The sequence below is a fragment of the Cricetulus griseus genome, chromosome 5, assembly GCF_003668045.3.
Source record: "Cricetulus griseus strain 17A/GY chromosome 5, alternate assembly CriGri-PICRH-1.0, whole genome shotgun sequence".
NCBI lineage: Eukaryota > Metazoa > Chordata > Mammalia > Rodentia > Cricetidae > Cricetulus > Cricetulus griseus.
The window spans coordinates 116,680,793-116,705,185 of record NC_048598.1 but is presented as its reverse complement, the minus strand read 5'-3'; the positions used below and the strand labels follow the sequence as shown (position 1 = coordinate 116,705,185).

The following is a 24,393-nucleotide window of genomic DNA, read 5'->3' as shown; positions in this document are numbered from 1 at the left end:
GGTCGCTCTGTGGGGGGCCTTGTGACATGAGAGAGCTGGGCTTCCAAGAAGACAAGCTCCCAGCTCTGCCCAGCAGAAACTGACTCTGAACTTCTGCCAGCCCCTGGGCCTTGACAAGCAGCAGTCCAGCATCATCCAAGCCTCTGGCCCAGTGCCAAGTGGGAGTCTCCTTGATGGACCTGGTCACCTCTGTTACAGAAATGCCCAGCTGAGTGTAGCAGGCACAGAGGAAAGCAATTCCCTCCTCAGTCCCCACACACTCTTATAGACTTCACTCTCATCAGCCCAGGCTAGAATAAGCGATGGGCACAAATCCTGTCATACAGCTCTTACTCTACAATAAATATGACTGTTATTTGGTTCCGAGAGCCACATCCTAGACCTCAGGGTCCCTTCTACTTTGTCAACTTCAGCAACTGTTTAAGGAATTGCCTCTTCTCTCTCCTCTAAACATAGCCCAGAGTGGTTTTCATGACAGCCTGCCCATTCCTAGGCAATAGAAGGTTCCAAGCTCAATAAACAAACCGGTTACATAATAGGATGCCAGGCAGGGATAAGTACTTTGAAGAAAGAACAGAACACGATGAGAGAAGGGAGTGACTGGAGGCAGGAAGGCATTTCTGCATGATTCAGAATGAGCTCCTGGGGACAGGCCGCAGGAAGAGTAGGGGGTCTACAGGGAACAGCACAGGACTCAGAGGGTAGAAAGGAGGCAGCATGGTTGAAGCAGAGTGAGTGAGAAGAGGGCCAAGGCAGGTTCTGAGATGGCAGTAGGGCCTGGTGGGTCTCCATTAGGACTCCAGACTTTCCTCTGGTGATGTGGGGAGCTACCAGGGGAATCCTAGCAGAAGGGTGGCATGATTGTCTTATGTAATTTTCATTTTTTTCAGATTATAAGATACACACATTTTTTTAAATTGAGTCCAGGTGGGTTTCACAAACTCTTCAGTCTTCCAAGCTCTAGGAATTATAGGTGTGTTCCACATTCCCTGCTATCTTAGTCATTTTTAAGTACACAGTTAAACACTGTTAAATATTTGTTATGATGTAAAATCATCACTACTAGCCACCTTCACAACTTTTCACCTCACAAGTTGGGGGCCTCTGTACACCCTGAACATGCCTTCCTCCTTCCCTCTCCAAGCCCCAGGAACCAAGGACACTCTCATATACTGAGACCAGCAGGGAGCAGACATTCCAACTGGGACTCTGTGGCATGGGATGATAACAACAGTGGTGTCATATGCCATCACAAGGGTTGAAGAGTCCTGTGTGGAGAGAAGTGGGTCAGAGAGAAATCCAGAAGCCAGGGCAACTCTAAGATCTTAGCCAGAACAACTCAGTGGTAATAATACAGGAAACAAAGAAGGCTGGGAAGGGGATGTCTGGGGCATGTTGCCTCTGATCACACTACATTAGAGACACCACTGGCTGGGTAAGGAAGCTAGGCTGGGGCCCAGGGTCAGTTAGGATGATGTTTAAGCAAGACACTGGCCAAGACTGTGAAGGGAGCAAACACAGGTGAGGAGGAAGCCTGGAAGTTGAGCCAACACAAGGAGGAGAGAAGAATCTGCAAGGTGCTACAATGAGGACCTGAAGAACCAGGAGAGGTTCAGTGAGGAAGGAGGGAGCCTCAGGGCTCACCACTCATGACAGAATTATGACAGAGAACCATGAAACACCAGCCAAGTAGAGGTCATACTGCTTTCTCCCTTGAAACTAGGAAGCCGGAGGTGTGTGTGTGTGGGGGGAGCTGGTGTAGAGGGGAAGACTTGAAAGACTTAACCAAATGCAAAGCATGGACCAGATAAAAAAAGATGATTCTGAGATTATTAGGGGAACTGGAATACAGACAGGGATGAAGTGATGCTGTGGTATCCATTAGCTCAGGTGTGAAGAGAGTACCTAGAAATACATAAGAAAGATCAGCAGGCAAAGGACACAGAGCCTTGCCTTAGGAACTCGAGCAGCTGAGCGGTGGTGGTGCACACCTTTGATCCCAGCACTCGGAAGGCAGAGGCAGGCGGATCTCTGTGAGTTTGAGGCCAGCCTGGTCTACAGAGTGAGTTCCAGGACAGCCAGGACTGTTATATTGAGAAAACCAAACCAAACCAAAACTCTTTAGTAAAGAGAGAGCAGGGAAAGGGAGACCTTGAGGTGACCCTAGATGGGGTACATGTGGGTTTGGTACTCCTGGGTTTTGCAGCTGCTAGCTTTTTTCCATAAGAAGTTTAAATATTAAGGAGTGGTCAACTCTAAGTGCTGCTGAGCAGAACAGCTAGTGAAAGACCAAGACATGACCCCTGAATTGGGCAAGACAGAAGTCACTGGCAGCTTCAATCAGAACAGGGAGTGGAGACAAAATCTGACTGTGGTAGGCTCCCATTCTCTACCATCGTAGCCAGAAGGCTACTCTTTTGAAGAATTTTGCTAACCAAGGAACTAAAGGGTGGGAGCTGGAGAAGAGGGAAGAGGCATAGTCCTTTCACAGACACACACACATGGAATGGTGGTGTATTTGAGGTCAAGCACCCATGGATGGTGGCTCAAGACATAGGTCAGAGAAGTGCTGTTTTTCCATCGACTTAGTGGCTACACCTGAATCTACTGATAGTTTCACTACTGCCTGTGCTCCATGGCTCCGCAGCCAGCACCCTGTTACTCAGACCAAGGCTTTGGAGGGATTCTTAGTCCCACCGGCACCAGCTCAGCCATGGCCGCCAAACGTAGGTTTTAACTAAGTCTCTAATGTTCTATTCACCAATGAAGACTTGGAGTGAAAACCTGCTAGCTCAGAGGGGCCAAGAAGCAATATGCTGACCTTCCTTTGGCTGGAGACGCAGCCAGAGAAGCATCTCTCCACTCGTCCCAAACCAAAAAGACCTTGAATCTCTAAGTCTCTTCCAACTCCTTTCTGTGCATCTCCCTATCAATATCCCTGGCTCCTCTATCCTCTCTATCTCTAATTCCTGTCAACTAGTAGCTGGCTCTGCCCCCTGATCCAAAGTTAGTTTTATTAACACAGTCTCGGAGTTTCCCAGTGTGATCAAACATCCCACAACACAGAAGGGTGTTTGACTTTTGCTAAGCCAGGTCATCCTGGTCACCTGAGTGGGCATCAAACACTTGGGAACATTAGGCCAGCACAGATAACGGAGTCATAACTGTCATTAGGTCATATGGGGGAGGACAGGTTGGGAGGGGACAAGATCCTGTCCCATGGCAGTCTGCGGGGCTGGAGGAAATGCTTCCCATGCAGCAGTGGGGACAGCATTTCCGGCAGGCTACTGATCAATATTGATCAGTGTCTGCAGCCCCACTGCCCCCAAGCCCTGCCATCTGGGCTGAACAGAAAAGACTGCCCAGCTGACAGCATGCAACCCCCCAGGCACCAGCTGCCCCCCATCTCTACTGAAACGAAGAAGCACCAAGACAGGACAGCTGCCCCAAGACAGTCTCTGTTCCCAGGCCAGCTGCAGGCCCACTTCCAGAGTCCTGGAGCCTATGGGGGGGGGAACTAATTGACCTGCTCACATGATGGCACTTTTCATGCTGTGCTCTTCCATCATGTTCCAGGCTGTATCCATAGCCACTTGCCTGCGTGTGGGGTCCCACACACCAGACCCTTGGAATAAGTATGCCGTGTGTCTTGTGTGACTATTATTTATAGTTATGGTACTCTGACAAAATGCTTGACAGAAACAACATAGGAGGAAATATTAATTCCATCTGGTGATTTTAGAGGATCTCAGACCATCCTGGCAGGAGGACATTGTAGAGTTCATGGCATTGGGTATGCATGATGGTGCTTCTGCACATCCTGGCAGACCACGAAGGGTGGGAACCGAACCAGGGATCAGGCATGCACCTTCAAAGCTCCCTTGGAGCCACTGTGATCAACCACATCCCACCTTCTCAAGGTCCCACAGCCTTCAAAATAGTTGTGACAAATTATTCCTTTCGGATTCAAACTACAGCACTGACCAGCCCCAAGCACAAATACAAGCTTATATCACTGTCAAATTAAGTTTTAAATGAGTAATGCTGGTGGTGGGTACCTTCTCTAAGCAGCAACCGAGGGACGGCTTGTGTTCAGCATGTGACCTTCAAGGTCACTGTGAACTCTGCTTTAGGCTGGTGGATGACTGAGCCTGGGGAACATGTGGACATCTGAAGATGGGCACGGCATGTGTGGAAGTGCTCCCAATATCCACACAGACTGTTAGAACTGCCCCCTGCCCCACCTGCTCCAGGGAAGCTGGTCCAAGTGTGTGCCCAGAGAAAAGAACTGGATTTGGTGGCCTCACAGCCAGTCAGGACCCAAGACCCACAGTTTCTCCTCCACCACCATTGCCTCAGGCCTTCCTTTCCAGACCTCTCCTTTTCCAACCACTCAGGCCTTGGCTCTGCTGACCCTGTCCCCTGATCCTGTTCTGAGCTTCATCTGGCGCAGGTCAAGGCCCACAAAGAGACCAGCCTTGGAGGGTCAGCACACAGAAAATGTTTATTTCTTGTGAGCTTATAGAACTGCAACACAGAGCAAGAAAGGGAGGGTGGCTGGGGACAAGAGCAAGGGCCTTTCCCACTGTATCTTCTCCCACTCACCTGCCCGGGCACAGGTTAGCAGCCAGCAGCTGGAGGGCGGTGAGTGTGCATCAGAGAGCAGGGAGACATGATTCAGCCCTGCTAGACTAGGGTGTCAGGAAGAGCCCCACAACTCAGGGCCATGTGGGATGAGGTCACTCCTCCTTGCCCTACTAGTCTCTCCATTCTGGCTGGCCAGCTTGGTTTCCCTGCCCCTCCTACAAAAAATACTGGTGTGCTTCTACCAGAAATGCTGAACCAAGATCATAGGGAGTTTTGTATGGGACATCTGAGCCGCTGAGACCCAGGGTGCCCATTGCCACTGAAGAACACCATCTTCCCTGTTCCCATTGCCTGAGGTCCCCAGATACACTAAAGCTGCTCCTTCTCTTCAGTTTTGGAAAGTAAACAGCCTGGCAGGAAAGCATCAGAGAGTCTGAGGAGATGAGATGGGAGGCTCTAGAAGCTTAGTCACTTTACCCTCACCTTGGCTGAGGCTTCTCTGAGAAGAACCCCCATGCCCAAACGCTTTATTTTGCTTCATGGGGAGAGCTAACCAGGGGGGGGCATCTATGGGGATGAGAGGAGCCCAAAGTCTCCTCTGGAAGGAAAAACCACCTCTCTGCAGTTGACCAGAAGCTGAGACAGAGCCCTCTCCCATCACCTCTCTAGGATGGCCAAGGGGATGAGGTCCAAGGTACAGGGCAGCCCTGGGGGAGGGGCTGAGGCTACTATAGACAGATCAACAGACAGACAGAGCTAGGTGAGGGCATTGGCTCTTTGCTTACTCCCTATCCCAGTCTCGGCTCATGGCTTGCACCACAGCTCCGTAGAGTTGGCTCCAGGCAGCCTTTGTGGCTGGTGTGAAGTCAGGACCCAGGCAATTCTCCAGCATGTAGAGCAGCGACTCGCCCACGGTCTGCAGAAGCAAGCGGTATTTGGTCATCTGAAGGCAGGAAGGCATCACTCCATTTCCAAGTGAGAAAGCTGAGGTCCTGGGCCAGTAAGGGTACACAGGCTTTTCTTCTCTCCCACACAGGCTTCATGCTTCTTAAGCAGGCCCTGCATGTAACCATGAGTGTCACCCTATGCCCACCTTTCCCTCAAACAGTGGCTAAAGCATTTCACCCCACTCCTGTCTTTGCAACCACCACATGAGAGGGGCCTATGCCTGGCCCGTAAACTGTCCGCTCAGACCCAACCAAGTCAGTTCCTGCAGACCACGCTTTCCCCACCTGCAAGGTAGCAGTGAGATTAAGAAGCCTACACTGTGCAGCCAGGTAGGTGTGAGTTCAGATTCTGGCCAACACTCCCGGCCTGGATGACCCAGAGCAGTCTACCCTACCCCGTGAACCTCAACTGCTTCGTGAGTAAAATGGAAGACAAAAACCCAGGTTCTATTAAAAACAAAACAAAACAAAAACCTCTTAGTGCAGCAGCTGCACACAGTATGCCTTATTATTCATCAAGTGAAATGAGGTTTATTGATCCCTCATGTATTGTGAAATGAGGTTTATTGATCCCTCATGTATTATTGACTATTCCCAAAGGACCAGGAACTGTGAAAATGCCCACATGGAGAGGCAATCAAGACCATCCCTTGTGACTGGTCCTGGCCAGTGGGACGTTAGTGACAGTGGTGCCAGCAGAGGTTTTATAAGCTCTTGTCCGCTGGGGCTTTGTTTCCTGGTAGCAGTCCTTCCTTGCTGAGACTTAACTAGCATGAGGAAGGTTTAAACGCTCACAGGTCGCCTTAGACATCCTAGCCCCAGTGGACTCCACACAGACAGCTCCAACCAGACTCCAGAGAAAGAATCAAGTCTAGCCACAAGAACTCAGAAATTGCTTTAAGGGAGGTCTTTCAAGATGGTTTGACACCTGTAGGCAGGTGATCAAATTAACTGATGCCAAGGGCCGCTTGGCATCATAGTTGTTAAGCCTTCATAGTTGTTAAGCTGTATTAAAGAGAACTCGGAGGCTCTGAGAGGTCAGGTCTGTGTTAGTCACGTGCAGGCAAGTAACTAGAGCAGGCCGTTATTTCTGGTTGTCTGAGGAACTGGAGGTGTGGAGGGAAGCAAATAGACTTTAATTGGGGGGGGGGGGCTGGGAGAGAGTGGTGGCCGTAGCTCTGGAGCTCTGGGGCAAGAAAGTACCTCACTACCCACCGAGAAGGAACTGAGCCTCACTCCCACGGCCCGGTGCTTCCTGCCCAAGCCGGCCAGGTACTCCTCCAGTGAAGACAGGTCCTCCACGTTGGTCACTGCAGCATCAATTACCAGCATCACCTGTCAAGGACACAGAGAGTCCAGCACAAACCTACCTGCTTACCACCACAGCCTAGGACCTAGGCTACTCAACCAAGGAGGCTTTTAGAATGCTGTTGTCCAGAATCAAATGTGGTAGGCAGCCAATGTCTGTATACAGTAGGCGCTCAGTATGTGGTGGCTCGGACTACCGAAATTCCACCCATGAAGCCCTTCTCTTTTGAGGATCTCAGAACCTGTGACATACCTGTAGAACAATACTGCCTGCATGGGACAAGAATAGACTGAGGTGTTGTGGAGATCATGAGCCCAGCCTAGTTTTCATAGGCAGGTAGTTCCCAGTGGTCAAGATCCACCCATACAAGCCACGGGAGCCAGAGGACAAGACTGAGAGCTATGTACCAGGCTGGGTCCAGCTGGCTTGAGGACAGGGTTGGGTCCAATCCAGCGAGGCGGGAATGGTGTGTGTGTGTGTGTGTGTGTGTGTGTGCGTGCGTGCGTGCGTGCGTGCGTGCGTGCGTGCGTGCGTGCGTGCGTGCGTGCGTGCGTGTGTGTGTGTGTGTGTGTGTGTGTGTGTAAGCTGCTTCCTATATCAAGTCCTTTCTTCCCAACCAAGACAATGTTCTACAGATCTGAGCCCTCATAGCTCTGCCTCCCTCACCTTCCTAATGTGGTCCAGGAATTCTGGGGAGGAGAGACAGTCCTCAGGGCTGGAGAACTGGCGGCCATTGTACTGGAAGAGAGGCAGCAGGCTGGGTTCCAGGGTGAAGAGCCTGTGGGTTGGGAGCAGCGGTCATCAGCACTGAGCATCGACCCAGCAGAACCTGACTGCTCAGAAGAAAGCCACGGTACATTCCTAACTGGGCCCTGCCAGCTTAGTCAACGTCCCCTCCAGAGGACACTTGTCCCCAGCCTCTCTCATTACCTGGCAGATGGTAGCTCCTCCCTAAACAACTGAGGGGCTGGGTTTGGGACAGGCAGGAATCTCAAACCAAAATCTAGGGGGAAATTTCCCTTTTGGATCAAAATTCCCCAATGCCCTCAGATCTGAGGCTTGTATGGGTGATGCCATGTACACACTCTATGTACTACTGAGCTTTAAGCATTTGTCAGTTAACTGTGGTTGTGTGTCCCTCATACTTTTAAGCAGTGGGTTCAGAAGAGAAAACAGAAGCTCAGAGAGTCTAAGCAAGCTGCCTAAGTTACACAGTAAAGCCACAGTGGGCACCAGAGTGTGTGTGGTGGTGGTGGTGGAGGGGAGTTGGGGGCAAGATGGGAGGGGGAGTTTGAAAAAAAATACAGTTGGCCCAACCAGAAAATGTCAGCCTCACTGGGAAGAGCTTGCATTTTTGTGTAACTCTTTTGTGTAAATTAATTTATTCCCCTTCCATCTTGGAGAGGTTTTGCCAAAAAGTCTTGCTCCGAAGTTTTGGACTGGCCTAGGGATCTGCGATGAGAGGGGGAGTGCGGCTCTTTGGTGATGGCTTAAAACCAGCCGTTCTCCTCCTGTTAGGCCTGTTCCTTCTCCCTCTCTTACTGGTGGTGAGACTGGACGCCTATCGCCCCTCTCCTGGAGCACCTCTGGTCCTAAGCCTGTGTTGTCCTCAGAAGGGTTCATCTTGCTGGTGGCTGGGTGTGAGCTCTCCTGGGACAGGACGATGTGGCCTCCTACTCGAAGGTGGATGGGTGGGCACGGGAGTCCATCCCACGGATCTAGGTGCCTGCACACCCCAGCTGGCCTTCGGGGGCTCATCTCCTCCTACTGGCCCGGCCCCTGTGGGCAGTCCTGCAGTCACTCCCCATTAAGATATCACAGAGTAGAGCAGGGAGCACTGCATCTACCCGCCTGCTCTGTGGGTGCGGGTGAGGAACCCCACCGGCCCCCAATCAGTTCGGGTGGGAGCCGCTATCTGGGAAGAGCAGATGGGACAGCACCACCTGTCGCTACACACACACCCCTCTCTCCCGGGAGCACCACTGCAAGCGGGCCCGTTTCTCTTCCTCTGGCGACAAGCCCAGCAATCTCAAGCCCACTGCTGCCAGGCACCCCTCCACTCGTGCCCGGTAGCACTCACCTGGAGAACAGGACAGTGCCATGTTCCAGAGGGCTGCGGCTCACCGCCTGCCAGCTCTGCCGGATCAGCTCGGGCTCTGGGAGCTCCATGATCTCTCCGGAGAGATGCGGGAAACCGGGATGGGACCCTCGGGGCTTGGGCGCAATCACCTCACGTGCAGCGCCATCTCCGTGCTGGCGACGCGGGGTGGTGGTGGGGGAGTTCCAGGCCCAGTGCCTTGGTCGGGAGGGGGCCAACAATCGCTCCTTCGCTGGTCCAGCCGAAAGGATGCGCACCCACTGCCGCTTCCGGGGACCCCGCTCGGGCAGCTGCGCCCTGTGCCCCGAAGCTCCCAGAGAACCGCCCTTTAAAGCTACGGTGGTTCCCACCCCCTAGGCTTAGCGCTCCCTCTGTACCCGCCTTAGGCAGGGACGACCCGAGGCCTGGGAATTGTCCAGGCTTCAGAGCCTAAGAGAAATTGTTCAGCCTCTGGGCTTGTTTCACTCTTGAAAGCTAGCAATGCTACTACTTTGCTGGCCTAGTGGCATGTGCATGCAACCTTAGTGTTGAGAGACAGACTGGAGCAGGAAGACAGAGAGGGTGAAACCAGCCTGGGCTACATAGATTGCCTCACTCCCCTTCAATAATAAATAATCCTGTTTCTGAGGGAAGAGGCCGGAGGCCCAGTGTTCAAGGTGAGTTCCACCTCCCCACTGGAAATCTCTTGGGCTTGCCTTCTCCTGGGCTCATGGTCTGTGCTCACAATCCCCGAGTTCAGCTAGCTGGACCCAGGTCACCAAATTGGTCTGTCTGTCTGTCCTCTGCTCAAGCCCTGGGTCTGACTGGGGCACCTGAACAACTTTGGGCCTACAAAGGCTCTCAGTTTAAGGAACAGAGCCAAGTCATAACTATCTCAAGCCAAGAATGGAATCCCTCTCGGGAATAACTGGAAATGCACGGAGTTAAAGTCATAGTCTGTCATTCCACGATCTACTGAAACTCATGACAAAAAACCCAAAACACATGAACAAACCCCCAAACCCTCCAAAACCAAGGGCTTGGAAGATGGTTCAGGGGGCATCTTTGGGTTTGAACCCCAGCACTCAGATTAAAAACAAAATGAAAATGATGGTTCATAGCTTTAATCCCAGCAGTGGGGAGGCAGAATCATGTGGATCTCTGTGACTTGGAGGCCAGTCTGGTCTACATAATGAGTTTTAGGGCAGTCAGGGCTATGTAGAGAGACACTGTCTCAAAGGAAAGAAAAAAAAAGAGGGAGGTAGGAGGGAGAGGCCAGGTGACTGTAATACTAGCACTGAGAAGGTGGAAAACCAGAGTTTCTGGAGCTAGCTAGCCAGTTCAGTGAGCTCCAGGTTCAGTAAGAGACTATCTCAAACAATTAGTTGGGGTGCCTGAGAAAGACACATAAATCAATACTCTTTTCTAAAAGTGGCTAAGCTAAGTCCTGTGCTTGCCATCAGAGTGCTGCTGGCCACCTGTCAGTTAGCAATGTTGTTCTCTTTCAAGCATGGAAGTTCTTTGACCCCAGCCCAGTTTCACTGGTTCAGGTATTGGAGAGCACCCTCCCTTTATCTTTTACTGTTGACTCTAACTGCATCCTCAGATGTGCTGTAAGGGTTTGGGCAGCAAGGTCTTCAGAGTTTTTTGTTGCATGGATATAAATCAGTGTCCTTGGTCTTGGGTTATCAACAGACTGTAGCCCCATGGGCAATCCTGTGCTAGTTGTGCTCAGTCCCATGCCTTCTAAAAGGGGCCCTTCTCTCCTGATCCAACCAAGCTCCTAAGATTGACATTTGGGCACAACCTATTCCACTCTTCTCCATCTCTGTTTATCTCTGGGTCCCTGGAACTGGAGCGGGACAGCAAGGCTGTAGGGCAGCCTGGCAAAAAGCCCATGTCCTAACGAGTTCAGGAGACTCTGAGCAAGAGCACAAAGGGACAGTGTTTTCTGCAATCCATCTATCCTGTCTACACCCTCCACTGCACCCAGCTTGGACTTCCTGGAAGTCCTCACTCGGGACCCTTGTTGTCTCTTCTCTCAACTGCATCTGAAGTCTGAAGAGTTCATGAGAGGAAACAGCACCCAAACCCAAAGCTATTCTTTGTCATCCTGGAGCCAGAGGTGACAGAGGACTAAGTGTGCTCCCCTTGGGGAGAGGCCCCAGCATCTGCCATAGCCTAAGAAGCCATGGAGAGGTATCTCCACCACAGATGGTCTGAATTCTGCATCGAGGGGCTAGAGAGCACCTCTCCTCCCTGTGGGATATCCAGGTCACAATCTAGGACAGTTCAAGTGTTCTCCAGTCGGGGTTGTCAATGTGTCATTAATGTCCTCAGAGAGCCAGCAGACCGGGTATGTGTTCAGACACTGTGCCCATTAGCTGTACCCTCCTAACAGCCCTGTGAAGGAGATGCTGTTTATCATAGCACCTTACAGTTAAGGAAATGGGAGGCAAGGAAGTTAGCTGGCCCAGTCACAGTTAACAAAATGGAAGGGCCAGAGTTTGACCTCAGTTCTGACCATCTGGCTCACTCTCCCCACTGCCTCCCTCAAATTAATAGACCACAACCAAGAGCCATGTCCATAATTCAGACGGAGCCAAGGTTACTGGGTCTGAGTCAGTGTGCTGGGCTAGCTCATACAGCCTTAGAGCTAACTATGCACCTCTTCCCAGCTCCTCAGTCACTGGCATCAAGTCAGTACCTTGAACTGGCCACAGAGGAAGTGTTTGCACCACAGAAAATGGCAAATGCTATAAACTAGGGCTTAGTTTTGCCCCCTTGGGAAAACTGCTATGAAATAGTTACCTCCACTGGTCTGGGTAACCCTGGGGGAAGCCAATAACCCTTGGTCTTAGCTGTACATTATACAGAACATACAAAATATCAGGCTGAACTACAACCCCTGCCCCCAGCTGTGCCTAGCCTCATCCCAATGTCCAGGGCCACGAGGGTGCTGCAGGCAGGTACTTCCAGCCCAGAACTGGCTGGGGCTGGAGAAACTCCAAAGACCACCCTTTCACCAAGTCCTGCCTCGTGATATTCTAACTGTGGATCCTTAGGTAAGTAATATAACTTCTCATGGGTACAATGGAAACTAGAACAGTGGCTTCCCTGGGTCTTTGGGAGGACTAAGTCACATGTATTAAAATGATGTTAACTGGCTCTCAGGTGGCACATGCCTTTAATCCCAGTGCTCTGGAGACTGAGGCAGGCTGACCCCTAAATTCTAGGTCAGCCTGGTCTATGGAGCAAGTTCCAGGACAATCAGGGCTGCACAGAGAAACCCTGCCTCAAAAAACAAAACAAAAATCAAAAGCCAGATGTTTACTAAGCTATTGCCCCTCACAGAGAATTTGGTCCCCTTCTGATTTGCCCATCCCTGGCATCTTCCAGATGTCACCCTGAGTGATGGGAATGACCCATCTTTCTCACCAGCCTGCCTCTTGCCTTACAGTCCTTAGGGGGACTGCAAGGTAGTCCAGAAGACACCTGATCTCATAGAGGCACTAATCCCCTTGGCCCTGACCTTCAATCCAATATTGTCAGCTGTCACCTTCTGTATATTCTGTAGAGAATGGAGGAAGCCCTCAATGAATGAACATAAAGAGCAGATGAAGGCCTGAGTGAATGTGTATTATCAAAAAGACCTCAATGCCTCAGACCCATGGGGATTGGAAAGGCCTTCCTCTGGTGCCTGTGGGAATGTTGACAGAGTCTACACAAGGCTGGGCCCCAGATTCTTCCTTCAGGGTGTCTCTTCCAGCAGGTAGAGACCTCCGACTGAGACCAGCTAGCTCCTCCCCGTGCTGTGTATGAACACACTGAGGGTCCAGGCAAGTAGCTGGTTCATCTCCACCAAAACTCATGAGTTCCAGCTTTTCTGTGTCTGCTATTTCCTCATTTCTGCATCATCCCAGTCAGGTTTTCAGCACCATGCCCTGCAGGGCAAGGTGGATCCTTTATGGCTTGCATTTTCAACAGAAGACCATGTCAGGATGGGGCCCTCTGTTGACTGGAATAGGAATTTGCCATCACACTGGGTCACACACATAGCTGTCTCAGAATTAGGGGGAAATGGTTGCCCTGTTTCTTTCTATACTGTCTGGGGAAGTTAAACAAGAAAAAGAAGGCTCAGCTTCTTACTGGTCTTAGCTTCAGTGATGGAAACAACAGCCACTGTCTCTCAAGTAAGCAAGTACTCAGGAAGGCTCACATTCCCTTGGCATTCCCCAGAGCCTCGGCTGGAATGAGAATGGTCCCAGCCATGAGATACCGTGTTGGTTCTGGCCATTTAAACATTTTTCTCACGGGCAAGTCAGATCCAATTAAGCACAAGAACAATTAGTGTTGAAAACAAGAGCTATTTATTACAAAATTAATGGTCTCTGATTATCTCTGGAAACTTAAAAAAGAAAAAAAGAAAGAACAAAGTGTGGTAGTTTGAGACGGTGCCTGGGTTAGGCTGCTTGGCACACCTTCTTCCTTGCCAGCAGCCTTAGATGTACCACATCTCTGCCAGCCTCTTCCTGAGGGCTGCAGGCCACATGCAAAGCAGCACCCTAGAGCCCACCGCCCCTCCATCTTCCAAATAGAATCCAAGTATTCAGTGATGTCACCACGTGGCCTTTTCCCCATATAAGCATCTGCCAGTTTGGGTATGGAAGAAGAGGGAGTAGATGGGGAACACCCTTCTTCCCACACTTGGAAACAAGAGAAGCCTTCTGTCCTCAGTGTGACATTAGGGGGAGGGGCATGCTGGAGCCCACTGAGCTCTCCTACCCCCTGGTTACTTCAGGGCTCCCTCTAATAAGTGCCTCCAGAAATAAGACACAAGAAAATTCAGCCACCTGTCCAATACCCCCATGGGTCTCCTTGTTAAGAGCCAAGCACAGATTCCTGCATCCCCTCTCAGGAAAATCTACCCAGATGGTACCCCACTGGGCTCAGAACAAGCTCTGCCTGGTGCTGCAGGCAAAGGTTGGGGAGGGTAATGGGAGCAGAGCTCCGCAGTCCCTGCCAGAAATGCAATTAGGCAGGCAGCTCAGACTCCACACACAAGCCGCACTTCCTGCTGGGGGGAGGAGAGGAGTCAAAAGAGTGCAGCCATGGGAGAGGATGGTCAGTGGGCCTCAGATCTAATTAGCTACCTTGCCTTGCTCTTGACAGGGCTGCATTTCCTCTATTAACATTAATGATGCTCCAGCTGAATGTCCAAGCAGGGTCCAGAAGCTTCCCTCTCCACCACTCTGCAGGTAGCACAGCCTGTCCCTGAGACCAATTTCCAGTCTCCGTGGCAACCACCTCCTGAAGATGCTTTAAAGAGCTCTGACCCTGTCAGAGTTGTTGAGAAGATGGAGTGTGGCAAATTCATCATTAAACCTTGAAATATCAAAATCTTCTGGGATCAAATAATTACTTTGTTCTGAACTGAAAGGAAGAAGGCAGACTAAAGGACTGGTCTTGGGTTGCTTTAGTTCTGACCAAATTTTCTTTCTCCCTTTGGGCAAGGAAATGGAAGAACAGCTCTGGGCTGAAAGTGGTGGGCACTAGAAGCTGTTTTTCAGGTGCTCTGGTCTTTGGGGGAAAAGACTTGATAAGGCAGTGTCAGAAGGGAAGCAAAGACAACGAGGCAAAAGAAGGTATGGCAGGGAGGGCTGAAGTGTGAAAACAGGAATGCCATGCAGGAACCTCAGCCCAGACAGGCTGAGTGTCCCTTACCCCACATCCCAGTAGATGCTCAGCCCCACAGATCTCTGCTCTGACTCGGCTGTTGGCTCTATCAGCCAGCAGGGCTTAGTCCTCAGAGCCAGGCAGCTGCAGAGAAAGGGGGAGAAACAGACTCTGGGCACATAGCAGCCAAGAGGTGGGTTCCACCCACCCAGTTCAGAGAACAGGGAACTAAAAACCCAAGGAAGGCCAAACACAGACTGGCAACTTCTCTGCCAGCTTGTGCCAGGTACATACCATGGGCAACACTGTATCCACAGAAGACTTATGGTATAGCAGAGGGCCAGCGCCCCAGTGTGGGAGGGGAGGAGAGTTTTGGTGGTCCCACCTGCTGTGCCTTTCTTTGTAACACTGTGAGGGGTGGGGCAGCACTCAGCCCTCCTGGAGATCCAAGAATTTCTTATGGACCTTATAAACCCCAATGAAACCACATTCAATGTAAAAAGATGCCAGAGAATATCCTGTTAACCTTGGACCATTTCTTGGAATTTAAGACACTTCACTCCAGTTAGATGGTCTACACTCCAAGGGGATTAAACATATGCACCCTCCCACACTCACGCCCGCTTTCCTTGTGTTGCACAGGAGGGAACTGGCACCAAGTGGTGCTGTAGGTAAAGTGTCCTGTGTAGGTGCTGCAGACAGGGCTGTGGCTCCTTTTAGTATTAAATCCAGGTCTGTTTCCCAGAGTTTGGTCCTGAGGGTAGCAGAATGCTGTAGGCTCCTCAGGCAGCTCCCCTGGAGTTGGAAGGGCCCAGGATCTGGCTCCATAGCTGGGTGTCCCTGGACAATACCTGGATCCAGGCTGGGGTCCTGGCAGTGGCCTCAAAATTCCCATGATTCTAGCCACCTTAGTCCTGCCATTGGACTCTCAGATTCCTGGGCTAGGGGACCAACCATCCCATAAGCCAGAGGGTGGAAGAGGTAGAAGCTATGAAAATGAGAGAAAGGTAGTCAGCATCTCAGAACGTCACTGAGAAGTTCTAACTGCAACTCCCCCTGCTGGAACCTATCACACAACATAACCCAATCTGTCTGTCTGTCCATCTGTCCATCCATCCATCCATCCATCCATCCATCCATCCATCCATCCATCCACCCATCTCCTAACGCGATCCAAGTACACTGTGACAATACTGGCTGAATGACTTTCCCCAACAGGCCTAACAGAATGTATGGGATGTATGGCTCAGAGTGCTTGCCAACAGGTAAATTTAACCTTTGCAGCAGGAATGTGCTCATGGGTCACAGGCCCCACTATGATGGCTAAGGACTCTTGACAGGGGTTCTGAGACTTTCCAGAAGGAAGAGAGGAGGACTTGACAAATATCAGTCTCTTTACAGAGATTTTGAGTCATACCCCTGTATTCCCAGCCCTATGATTAATATCCTCCCTCTCATCCCACTGTCTGATGTTTTAGCAAGGAGCCACTGTGATTAGAAAGGGGTGTCCTTCTAGTTATGCTGGGTGATGTCAAAGTTAGGAACCACTAGCAAGGAGAAAGTGGAGCAAGGCCCTTGCTGTTCCTACCCAACTACACATTAGGACCATTTGGGCCCAACAGATTCATAACCCCCAGGGATGTGGCCCAGCTATAGGAAGACCTTAAAAGCACCTCAGGGATCCTCAAATGTACCCAGAGCTCAAGCTAAAGGGTAATGTAAGGGGATACATACCTGTAGGCAGTTGCCAGAAGCAGGCTTAGGATTCCCATCACATGTATTCTGCTACCCAGGGGATAAGAGGCCAAGCCCCAGGCACAGAGCCTCAGTAGTGTATCCCACAGGATACCTGTGGAGAATAGGAGACCTGTACCAGTCCGTCAGGACAACCCCTGGGGAGACCACAGGATGGAGGCACCACAGTAGGTCTGCCCTCAGTTTCTCAGGGTGGCCTCATCCTCCTTTCCCACCTGGCCTCCCAAGGCCTTATCCCCTCAGGGCAGGTAGGCGGCAGTGCTGACCTGTCAACATGGTAGAAAAGAGCATGGCTGGGAAGTAGTGGTGGAAGTAGAGGATCCGGCCCATCAGGAAGAAGGGGAAGTAATGGAGTATCCAGCCCAGCAGCAGCTGGCCGCCTCCTCGAAGCAGCACCCTGGTCAGCCCTGTGCAGCCAATCAGCACAGCCCAATGAGGAGGCAGTGGAGGCAGAGCCTGGGCTCCAGCCCAGCTCTACCCTGTCTTGGTGTGACCCTGAGTAGGTCACATCATCTCACTAGTCCTTCCTTTCCTCATGTGGATTACCCAAATCCCATGACAACTAGAAAGAGAAAAGCCAGTAGATCTCCAGGGTCCCTGGTCAGCACCCAGTTTGGCAGGAATGCCCACAGGGGCCTGATGTAGGCATCTGGCAGGAGACCCCCCCCCCAACCAGACAGCTGTCTTCCCTGTCTCCATTTCCCACCTCTTTGTTTTCAGAGACATTCCCCAGCAGTGAGGTCAGTGGGGGAGTGTCTGGAGCTGGGACTGTTCAGCCAGGGAGCTGGCAAGGAAAGAAGGGTATGTGGGGTACCTAGATGTTACCTATACCCAGCAGCTAAAATAACAAGAAGGCAAGCACTGTGGTGGCCTCGAGCTACCTCTGTATCCCCACTAGAGGACAGGGCCATGGGACAAAGGGGGCAGAGGAGGAAAAAGGGACTTCTCTGGCTACAGTATGAAAGTGAAGGATCCAAAGGTAGTTTGCTGGGTGTGACCTCAGTGTCATCGTCACTAGCTACGTGTCCTGTGACAAGCTCTTTGTCTCGCTGTAGCTGATGACATTCTGCTACAGGGGTACTGGGAAGATGCAAAATGTTGAGCCCAGTGTAAGGTACCACTTGACTATGGGATTTCAGAGCTAAGAAGAGGAAGTGTGTGTAATGGGGGAGGAAAGTGGAGCCCCAGAGCAGGCAAACTCTCCCCAGAGTGCAGGCCCAAGACAGCTGAAAAGACAGAGCAGGGAAAGCCCGGGGACCCTGACCTTCCAACTCTGCTGGCAACTGCACCCCTCTCTGCAGAGCGATGGCAATGGTGCTCCCAGAGAGAAGGTAGAGGACAATGCTCACCAGATTCAGCCACCAGACCACCTGTATAAAGAAGAGCTGGGGATGAGCAGACAGCAGCTTCTAAAGGCAAATGCTTGGGCCTAAGCATTCAGAACTGGAATACTCACAGGGTTGCCAAGCAGATAGACTCTGAGGTCTGTGTCATTGGCCCCTGAGAAGTGCAGGCCCTGTGGAACAAAGGACACCCTGCTGATCCAAGGCTTAGCTCATCCCCAGCCACCAACATTCAAGGGAAAGGAAGTTATATACATTACACATCCTTCATAGACAAGCATCCTGTACAGGAGGCTCAGAATGCACATTCTACATGAACTCTATAGGAAGGGAGAGTCAGAATCAGGCAGCAAATGAACTGCTTTCCTAGGCAGTCCCCCAGGTGAGGCTTCCCCTTGCCACAAATACTCCAGCTTCACAGATTCCGTGGTCTCTTTCATGGCTCTATTTCCTGGAGGAGCTCAGGTCTTGGGCCCTACCTGATAATTGATAGGCCAGTGCCAGGGTTTGGATGTGAACTCATTGTCCTTGGGTTTGAGGCCATTGTTTCCCTGTAAGAAGCCAGCAAAGAAAAGCTAGTCAAGAAAGAGATCTAATTCGCTAGTACAGACATGAGGCATAGCGATTTGATATCTAGCCAAGTGCCAAGAGAAACCCCAGGGACTCCTCATCCCTGGCACAGAGCAGTCAGGTTCCCATTTGCAGCTCTGTCCACCTGCCTCCACTCCTACCAGCCGCAGCCCACATGGCTAAGACCAGTGCTCAGACAGTGCTCCACAAGGCTAAAACCAGTGCGTGGAGGATAAAATCGGTATTTGATTTCAAACAGAGCCTCAGAAAAGGTTACCTCAGCTTAGTGTTTCAATGGCTTTCCTTTACTGCCCTTCACCAGGAAGAGCCTTTCAGATTATTACTTTTCTAAGTGCCCTCTGTAATATTTTAATAGAATAGCCACATTATATAGGGGTCTATGGACTATACAAATACCTGTGAGAGGTAAGATTTTTCCCCCTCCAAGAATATATCTTTTTGGGGACAGAAATCATTTCCAGTACTCAATGTAGTCTGAAGGACTTGAACCCAGCTAAGAACATCTTGTGACTTGTCTCACATAGCAAACCCAGGCCTTAGCTAAAACAGGAAGGAACAGATCTAGGATCCTAGACACTAGCTCCCAGGCCTGAGCCACCCTCGTCCTTAGCACACACTAGGAAGAGGAGTGAGCTGCTGTGTAGGCCAGCTTTCACAGCCTTGCTGCTACCAACATTTTGGGCTGGACAGCTTTGTTGTGGGGCTGTCCTATGCTTAGCACCCAATATCTACTCATTAGAAGGCCAGCAGAGGCCCCATACCCTATTCTTCAGCTCTGCTAGCCAAAAATGTCTTCATGTATTGCTAGATATCACCAGAGAGGCAAAACTACCCTCAACTGAGAGCTACTTGTTTATACAAGAAAGATCTAGAAGGTCATATTTAGTGACCTGCTACCAAGGAGCCTGACAAATTAAACAAAGAGAGGGCTTGAGCATAGTTTAGTTTGTCTCAGTCTGGCAATGGGTTGCTCTCAGAAAGTGCCACTGGGAGGAATGTGTATGTGTGTATGTATGTGTCCCCAAAGGACCAGCTGCACATCCCCGAACCACTGTCCTACTGCTGTGAAAAGATACTGCCACCACAGCAACTCTCATGAAAGAAAGCATTTAACTGGGGGCTGCTGACTGTCTCAGAGACTTAGTCCATTACCATCACGCAGGAAGCATGGCCTGATCCTCAGACCGAGAGGTATGGGGCACGGGGCAGAGGGAGCCCACCTGGGACTGGCATGGGCTTTTGAAACCTCAAAGCCCATCCTCAGTAACACTCTTCCTCAAACAGGGCCACAACTCCTAATCCTTTCAAATAATGCCATTCCCTAGTGACTAAGCACTCAAACATATGAGCCTATGGGGGCCATTCATTTTCAAATCACCACATCCTACTCTCTGGCCTCCACAGGCTTGTAGACATATCATAATGCAAAAAAAAAAAAAAAATGCATTCAGTCCAACTTCAATAGTTCCCATAGTCTATTACAGTCTCAACACTTTGAAAGTTAAAAGTCTCTTCTGAGACTCATGGCAATCAGGCGATTTTTTAACTGTAACCCTCTGTAGAATCAAAATCAAACAGCAGACCACATACTTCAACATACACTGGTACAGAACATATATTACCGTTCCTAAAGGGAGGAAACAGGGCATAGTGAGGAAATGCCAGAGCAAAGCCAGTCTTAAACTCGACATGGCAAGCTTCAAATTCTGCACTTGCATATCTAATGTTAAAGCATTCTCCAGATCTCCAGTGCCTTTCAGATTTGTTGAAGTGGTTGAAATATTATTTTCAGGTTTGTGACTTTTGTTTATGCTGCATTTGTTTAACTCTGTGAAGCTGTGATTCTTTGCCCATCTAAAACAGCTGATGGTCCTGATAAAGAGCTGAAGGTCCAATAGTGAGGCAGGAGCAAGAATAGACGGAGCTGTCAGATAGAGAGTATAAATAGAAGGCGAACCGAGGAAGAGGGAAAGCAAAAGAAGAAGAAGAGGATGACAGGGACCAGCCATCCAGCTACACAGCAAGATACGGAGTAAGAAGGAAAGAAAGGTATACAGGAATAGAAAAAGAAAAGGCCCAGAGGGAAAAGGTAGATGGATTAATTTACATTAAGAAAAGCTGGTTAGCAACAGGCCAAATTAAGTAATGATAAGACTCCATGTGTGATTTGGGAGCTGGGTGGTGGGCCCCTCAAAAGAGTTAAAAACCAAAAGAGTAAGGAGTAAAAACAAACAACAATAGTTGACTCAACAACACTTCTCTCTCTCCACCTGGTTCCATGCCTTGTCTGTACTTTCCTCTGCAGATATCCCATGACTCTGGTATCTCTAACATCTTGGAGTTTCCAAGTCAATCTAGGCTTTATCTTCACACATGGCCTTTCTGTACCTCTATGCTGGGACACCCCTGACAGGTGTCTGGCTTCAGTGGCTTCCCTTAGCCATGAAGGGACTGTCCACATCCCCTTGCTGTATCCTTGACTCTAAAGCCAGAGCCACATGGCAGAAGCTGCCAAATTGTGTTTGATGGGGGCTGGAACCTGGCCCCTTGTTTAATTACATTTGCATCAGCTTTCTGTTGTTGATGGTTTTCTTCACTGTTTAAGCTTTCCTTTAATTCCTTTTCACAAGTATCAAGTTTAGCTAGGTGGAATTCTATTCTGAGGTCACCACCCCCTTTACTCCATTTAGCAATAGGCTTTTCTTTAAACTTTTTATCTCCTTGAACACTGAATTTCTGGTGCTCCTTTTCTCCTCAAACTGTACATTGTGTTAATCCCTTCCAATGCCAATCCAAAACTCTCTAATTTACCCTCAGGCAGATTTTTAGGATAAATGCAAAAAGCAGACACTTTTTTTTTTTTTTTTTTTTGCCAAAATACCTCAAGAATGGTCTCCAGGACACTTACTAATATTTTTTCCCCTCTTAAATTTCTTGAGTTGGGCTATTATAATTTACATTGCTCTCAGCATCACTGTCTTCTATTCTCCTACTAGTACGGCACATTAAGTCCCACTTAAAGGGTTCAACTGCTTTGCTAATCCCAAATCCTAAAGTCCACATTCCACCAAGGAGTATGGTCAGGTTTGTTACAGTTACAATCTAGTCCTTGGTACCAACTTGTATCTTAGTGTTCTATTGCTGTGAAAAGATAATATGACCAAGGCAACTCTTACAAAAGAAAGCATTAATTGGGCTTGCTTATAGTTTCAGAGGTTTAGTCCATTATCATCATGATGGGAAGCATGGCAGCATGCATGGTACTGCAGCAGTAGCAGAGAGCTACATTTGATCCACAGGCAGAGACAGGCAGGCAGGCAGGCAGGCAGACAGACAGATGGACAGAAAGAAAGGGAGGGAAGGAGCACACCGGGGCCTGGCATGGGCTTTTTTAAAACTTCAAAACCATTAAGCAGGGTGGTGGTGGCACATACCTTTAATCCCAGCACTCAGGAGGCAGAGGCAGATGGATCACTGAGTTTGGGGTCAGGCTGGACTACAGAGTGAGTATCAGGACAGCCAGGATGAAACAGAAAAATCACACCTTGAAAACAAACTAACTAACTAACAAATAAATAAATAAAGTAAGCCTCAAAGTCTACCCCCAGTTTCCAACAAGGTCACACCTCCTAATCTTTTCAAATTGTGCCATTCTCTGGTGACTAAGCATTCAAATATATGAGCTTATGGGGGCCATTCTTATCCAAACCACCACAATTACCATAGCTATCCAAAAGGATCTTGGAATAAAGAATGAACTGTTCTGGTCCTGGGAGAAATTGATGAGGGAAACCAATCCTTTAAAACAAGTCCAATTTAGTCCAAAATCAGGCCTTAGAAGGTCATAGGAATCCTATTCACTACACCTAACTTAGAGAAATCTAGCATTTCTATAATGCAGGAGATGAGGAGGCAGATCTTTACCCAACAGGATGTGTGTGTGTAAGATAAATCTAGATGGTTCATTCCACCTCACTTTGCCAGGCCATGAGCTTGCTCCACTCAGGTCTCAACTCACAGATAGACACAGCATACACACCAATATCTGCATGTCTACAGTCTGGATTCACTGTCTCTCTGTTCTCTCTAATTCTGGAAGACTGAGATCTCTTACACGCCCTTTTCTTTGTCTCTACCTCTTAGTGAAACAAGAAATGAAATTCTACAGTCACTTCAGTCTTAAAATTCTACTTAGACCCAGACTGATACTCTGAGTGACAGACACATATTCAAAAGAGCTATGTCATTGGGCCACAGTGACAGTTACAAGCACAGAGTCAGAGAAGAAGTGACCCAGAGATTGTTTCATGTCAACTTATCCCTTCCAATGTGCAAAACTGACAAAAATCTGGATTTTAAAAGTTTATTCTGATGAAATAAGTCAACTATGTTTTCTAAGGACTGCTTATATAATCACTTCCAGGTAAGTCTACTTGACAGTGGCTCAGAGAAGAACAGCAACAAATGCCACAGCTCCTTGAAGCTCTGTAGGTGGCTGACAGCTACCTCTGTGGCCTGAGACACTGTGGTTCTGAACATCATTCCTATAGGACTCAGGTTCCCACCTCAAGAGGAAAGAGGTCTTCTACCAGACATCAAATGTAGCAATGTCTCTCCCATTTACACAGGCAAATTTCATCCATGGGCAAAAGTCTTCTCCATTTAAAGATTTCCTTTCTCAGCTTACTTTAGAATTTTGATGCCAGCTACTAACAATAACAGGGGCAAACAGTGAGTCTTGGGAATCATTAAACAAGAATCAGCCATGCTAAATAGCTTTAGCCCAGGAACAGGAACAGTTAAGGGCTCATGGCTAAGGTTATATGATGCATATATAAATAAACCCACAGCAGCTTCTCATTCTAACTGGCTCTAATTTCATGAAATGTAATGTGTGGCTTTCAGGAGCACTGCCACTCAGGTAGCAGTGTCACACTGATTGAAATTGATCCTGAAAACCACTAGCCTACCTTTGAAGCCTAGATCTACTTTACATATAGCTGGGTGCCCTTAATATCTCTGTGCTTCAGTTCCTTTCCTGTAAAGTGTCAATGACAATAATCTTCACAGGACTGTAATGAATATTAAATAGTTAATATACATACAGTGCTCAAAATAGTGGGAACTGCATAAATGTTCACTGGTGTGCTGGTTAGCTTCAACATCAACTTGCTATAGCCTATAATCACCTTGGGAGAGAGACTTGACCCAATTATCTAGCTCTTGTTGGTCTGTGGGTATGTCTGTAAGATATTATTTTTGATTAATTGATGTAGGAGGGCTCAGTTTACCATGGGTGGTGCCATTCCTAGGCAAGTGGTCCGTAACTAAGAAAGCTAACTGAGTATACGCTGGCCTGTGAACCAGCTAGGCTCTATATTTCCTCCTGTACTGTGAAGTGCACTCCATGGTCAGAAGTAATGCTGTATGAAATAGCAAGCCTTTCAAGTTTCTGCCCCTTCACTTCCCTCAGTGATGGACTGTAAGCTAAGGAAATGTAAGCCAAATAAATCTTCCCCTATCTAAGTTGCTTGGGAGGTTGAATTGAAAATGGTCCCCTTAGGCTCATAGGGAGTGGCAGTATTAGGAGGTGTGGTCTTGCTGGAGGAAGTGTGTTACTGGGAGTGCTTTGAGGTTTCAGATGTTCAAGCCAGGCCTAGTGTCATTCGTTCTTCCTGCTGTCTGCCAATCCAGATATAGAACTCTGGCTCCTTATCCAGCACCATGTCTGCCTGTGTGCTGCCATGCTTTCCAACATGATGATAATGGACTAAACCTCTGAACCTGTAAGCCAGGAAAACAATTAAATGTTTTCTTTTATAAGAGTTGCCATGGTCATGGAGTCTCTTTGCATCAACAAAACCCTAATTAAGACAGAAGTTTTTATCAGGGTGTTTGTCTACTTGTAATAGAAATGAAACTACAATGACAGGAATTGCTATCACTATCCTTATCAAATCACCGCCTCATCCTGTGATACCAGAAATGCCAATGAAGTTCTAGTAAACCAGTAGGGGAAACATTTCAACATCTTCCACAAGGGTGCATGGATCTATACCATGGCTATTGCTCTGTGCTCTAAATCTGTGGGTGTTCAGGAGCTTCTCC

At 49.1% G+C, this 24,393-nt stretch overlaps 2 protein-coding genes across 3 annotated transcripts in view; both read right to left on the bottom strand.

Annotated features, from left to right (window-relative positions):
* Positions 1-5,127: 5,127 nt before the first annotated feature.
* Ngb (neuroglobin) lies at positions 5,128-9,376 on the bottom strand. Of its 2 annotated transcripts, none has more exons than XM_035445639.1 (4): positions 8,924-9,376; positions 7,510-7,621; positions 6,738-6,869; positions 5,128-5,503 (listed from the first exon to the last, which is right to left on the bottom strand). In XM_035445639.1, the coding sequence occupies exons 1-4, from the start codon at positions 9,010-9,012 to the stop codon at positions 5,369-5,371; spliced, it is 468 nt and encodes a 155-aa protein (XP_035301530.1). In that variant the 5' UTR covers positions 9,013-9,376; the 3' UTR covers positions 5,128-5,368. The 2 variants fall into 2 exon arrangements, with proteins under 2 accessions (XP_035301530.1, XP_027274401.1); XM_027418600.2 differs by having other exon boundaries at positions 6,750-6,869.
* Positions 9,377-13,267: 3,891 nt separating this feature from the next.
* The window catches only part of Pomt2 (protein O-mannosyltransferase 2), a 46,318-nt gene continuing 35,192 nt past the window's right edge, over positions 13,268-24,393 (bottom strand). Inside the window, exons 16-21 of the mRNA XM_027418603.1 lie at positions 18,174-18,245; positions 17,808-17,867; positions 17,616-17,721; positions 16,618-16,758; positions 16,331-16,445; positions 13,268-15,584 (exon numbers count right to left, since the gene is read on the bottom strand). Coding sequence (XP_027274404.1) covers positions 15,479-15,584; positions 16,331-16,445; positions 16,618-16,758; positions 17,616-17,721; positions 17,808-17,867; positions 18,174-18,245 — 600 coding nt within the window. The 3' untranslated portion in view covers positions 13,268-15,478. The remainder of the gene's footprint in view (positions 15,585-16,330; positions 16,446-16,617; positions 16,759-17,615; positions 17,722-17,807; positions 17,868-18,173; positions 18,246-24,393) is intronic.

Bases quoted from the DNA above. Each gene is read 5' to 3' on its own strand.
- Ngb (XM_035445639.1), bottom strand. From the start codon at position 9,012: ATGGAGCTCCCAGAGCCCGAGCTGATCCGGCAGAGCTGGCAGGCGGTG. The intron at 7,622-8,923 runs GTGAGTGCTACC...CCCAACCCACAG, and splicing joins GGCACTGTCCTGTTCTCCAG to GCTCTTCACCCTGGAACCCA. The intron at 6,870-7,509 runs GTGAGGGAGGCA...TGTCCTTGACAG, and splicing joins TCCTGGACCACATTAGGAAG to GTGATGCTGGTAATTGATGC.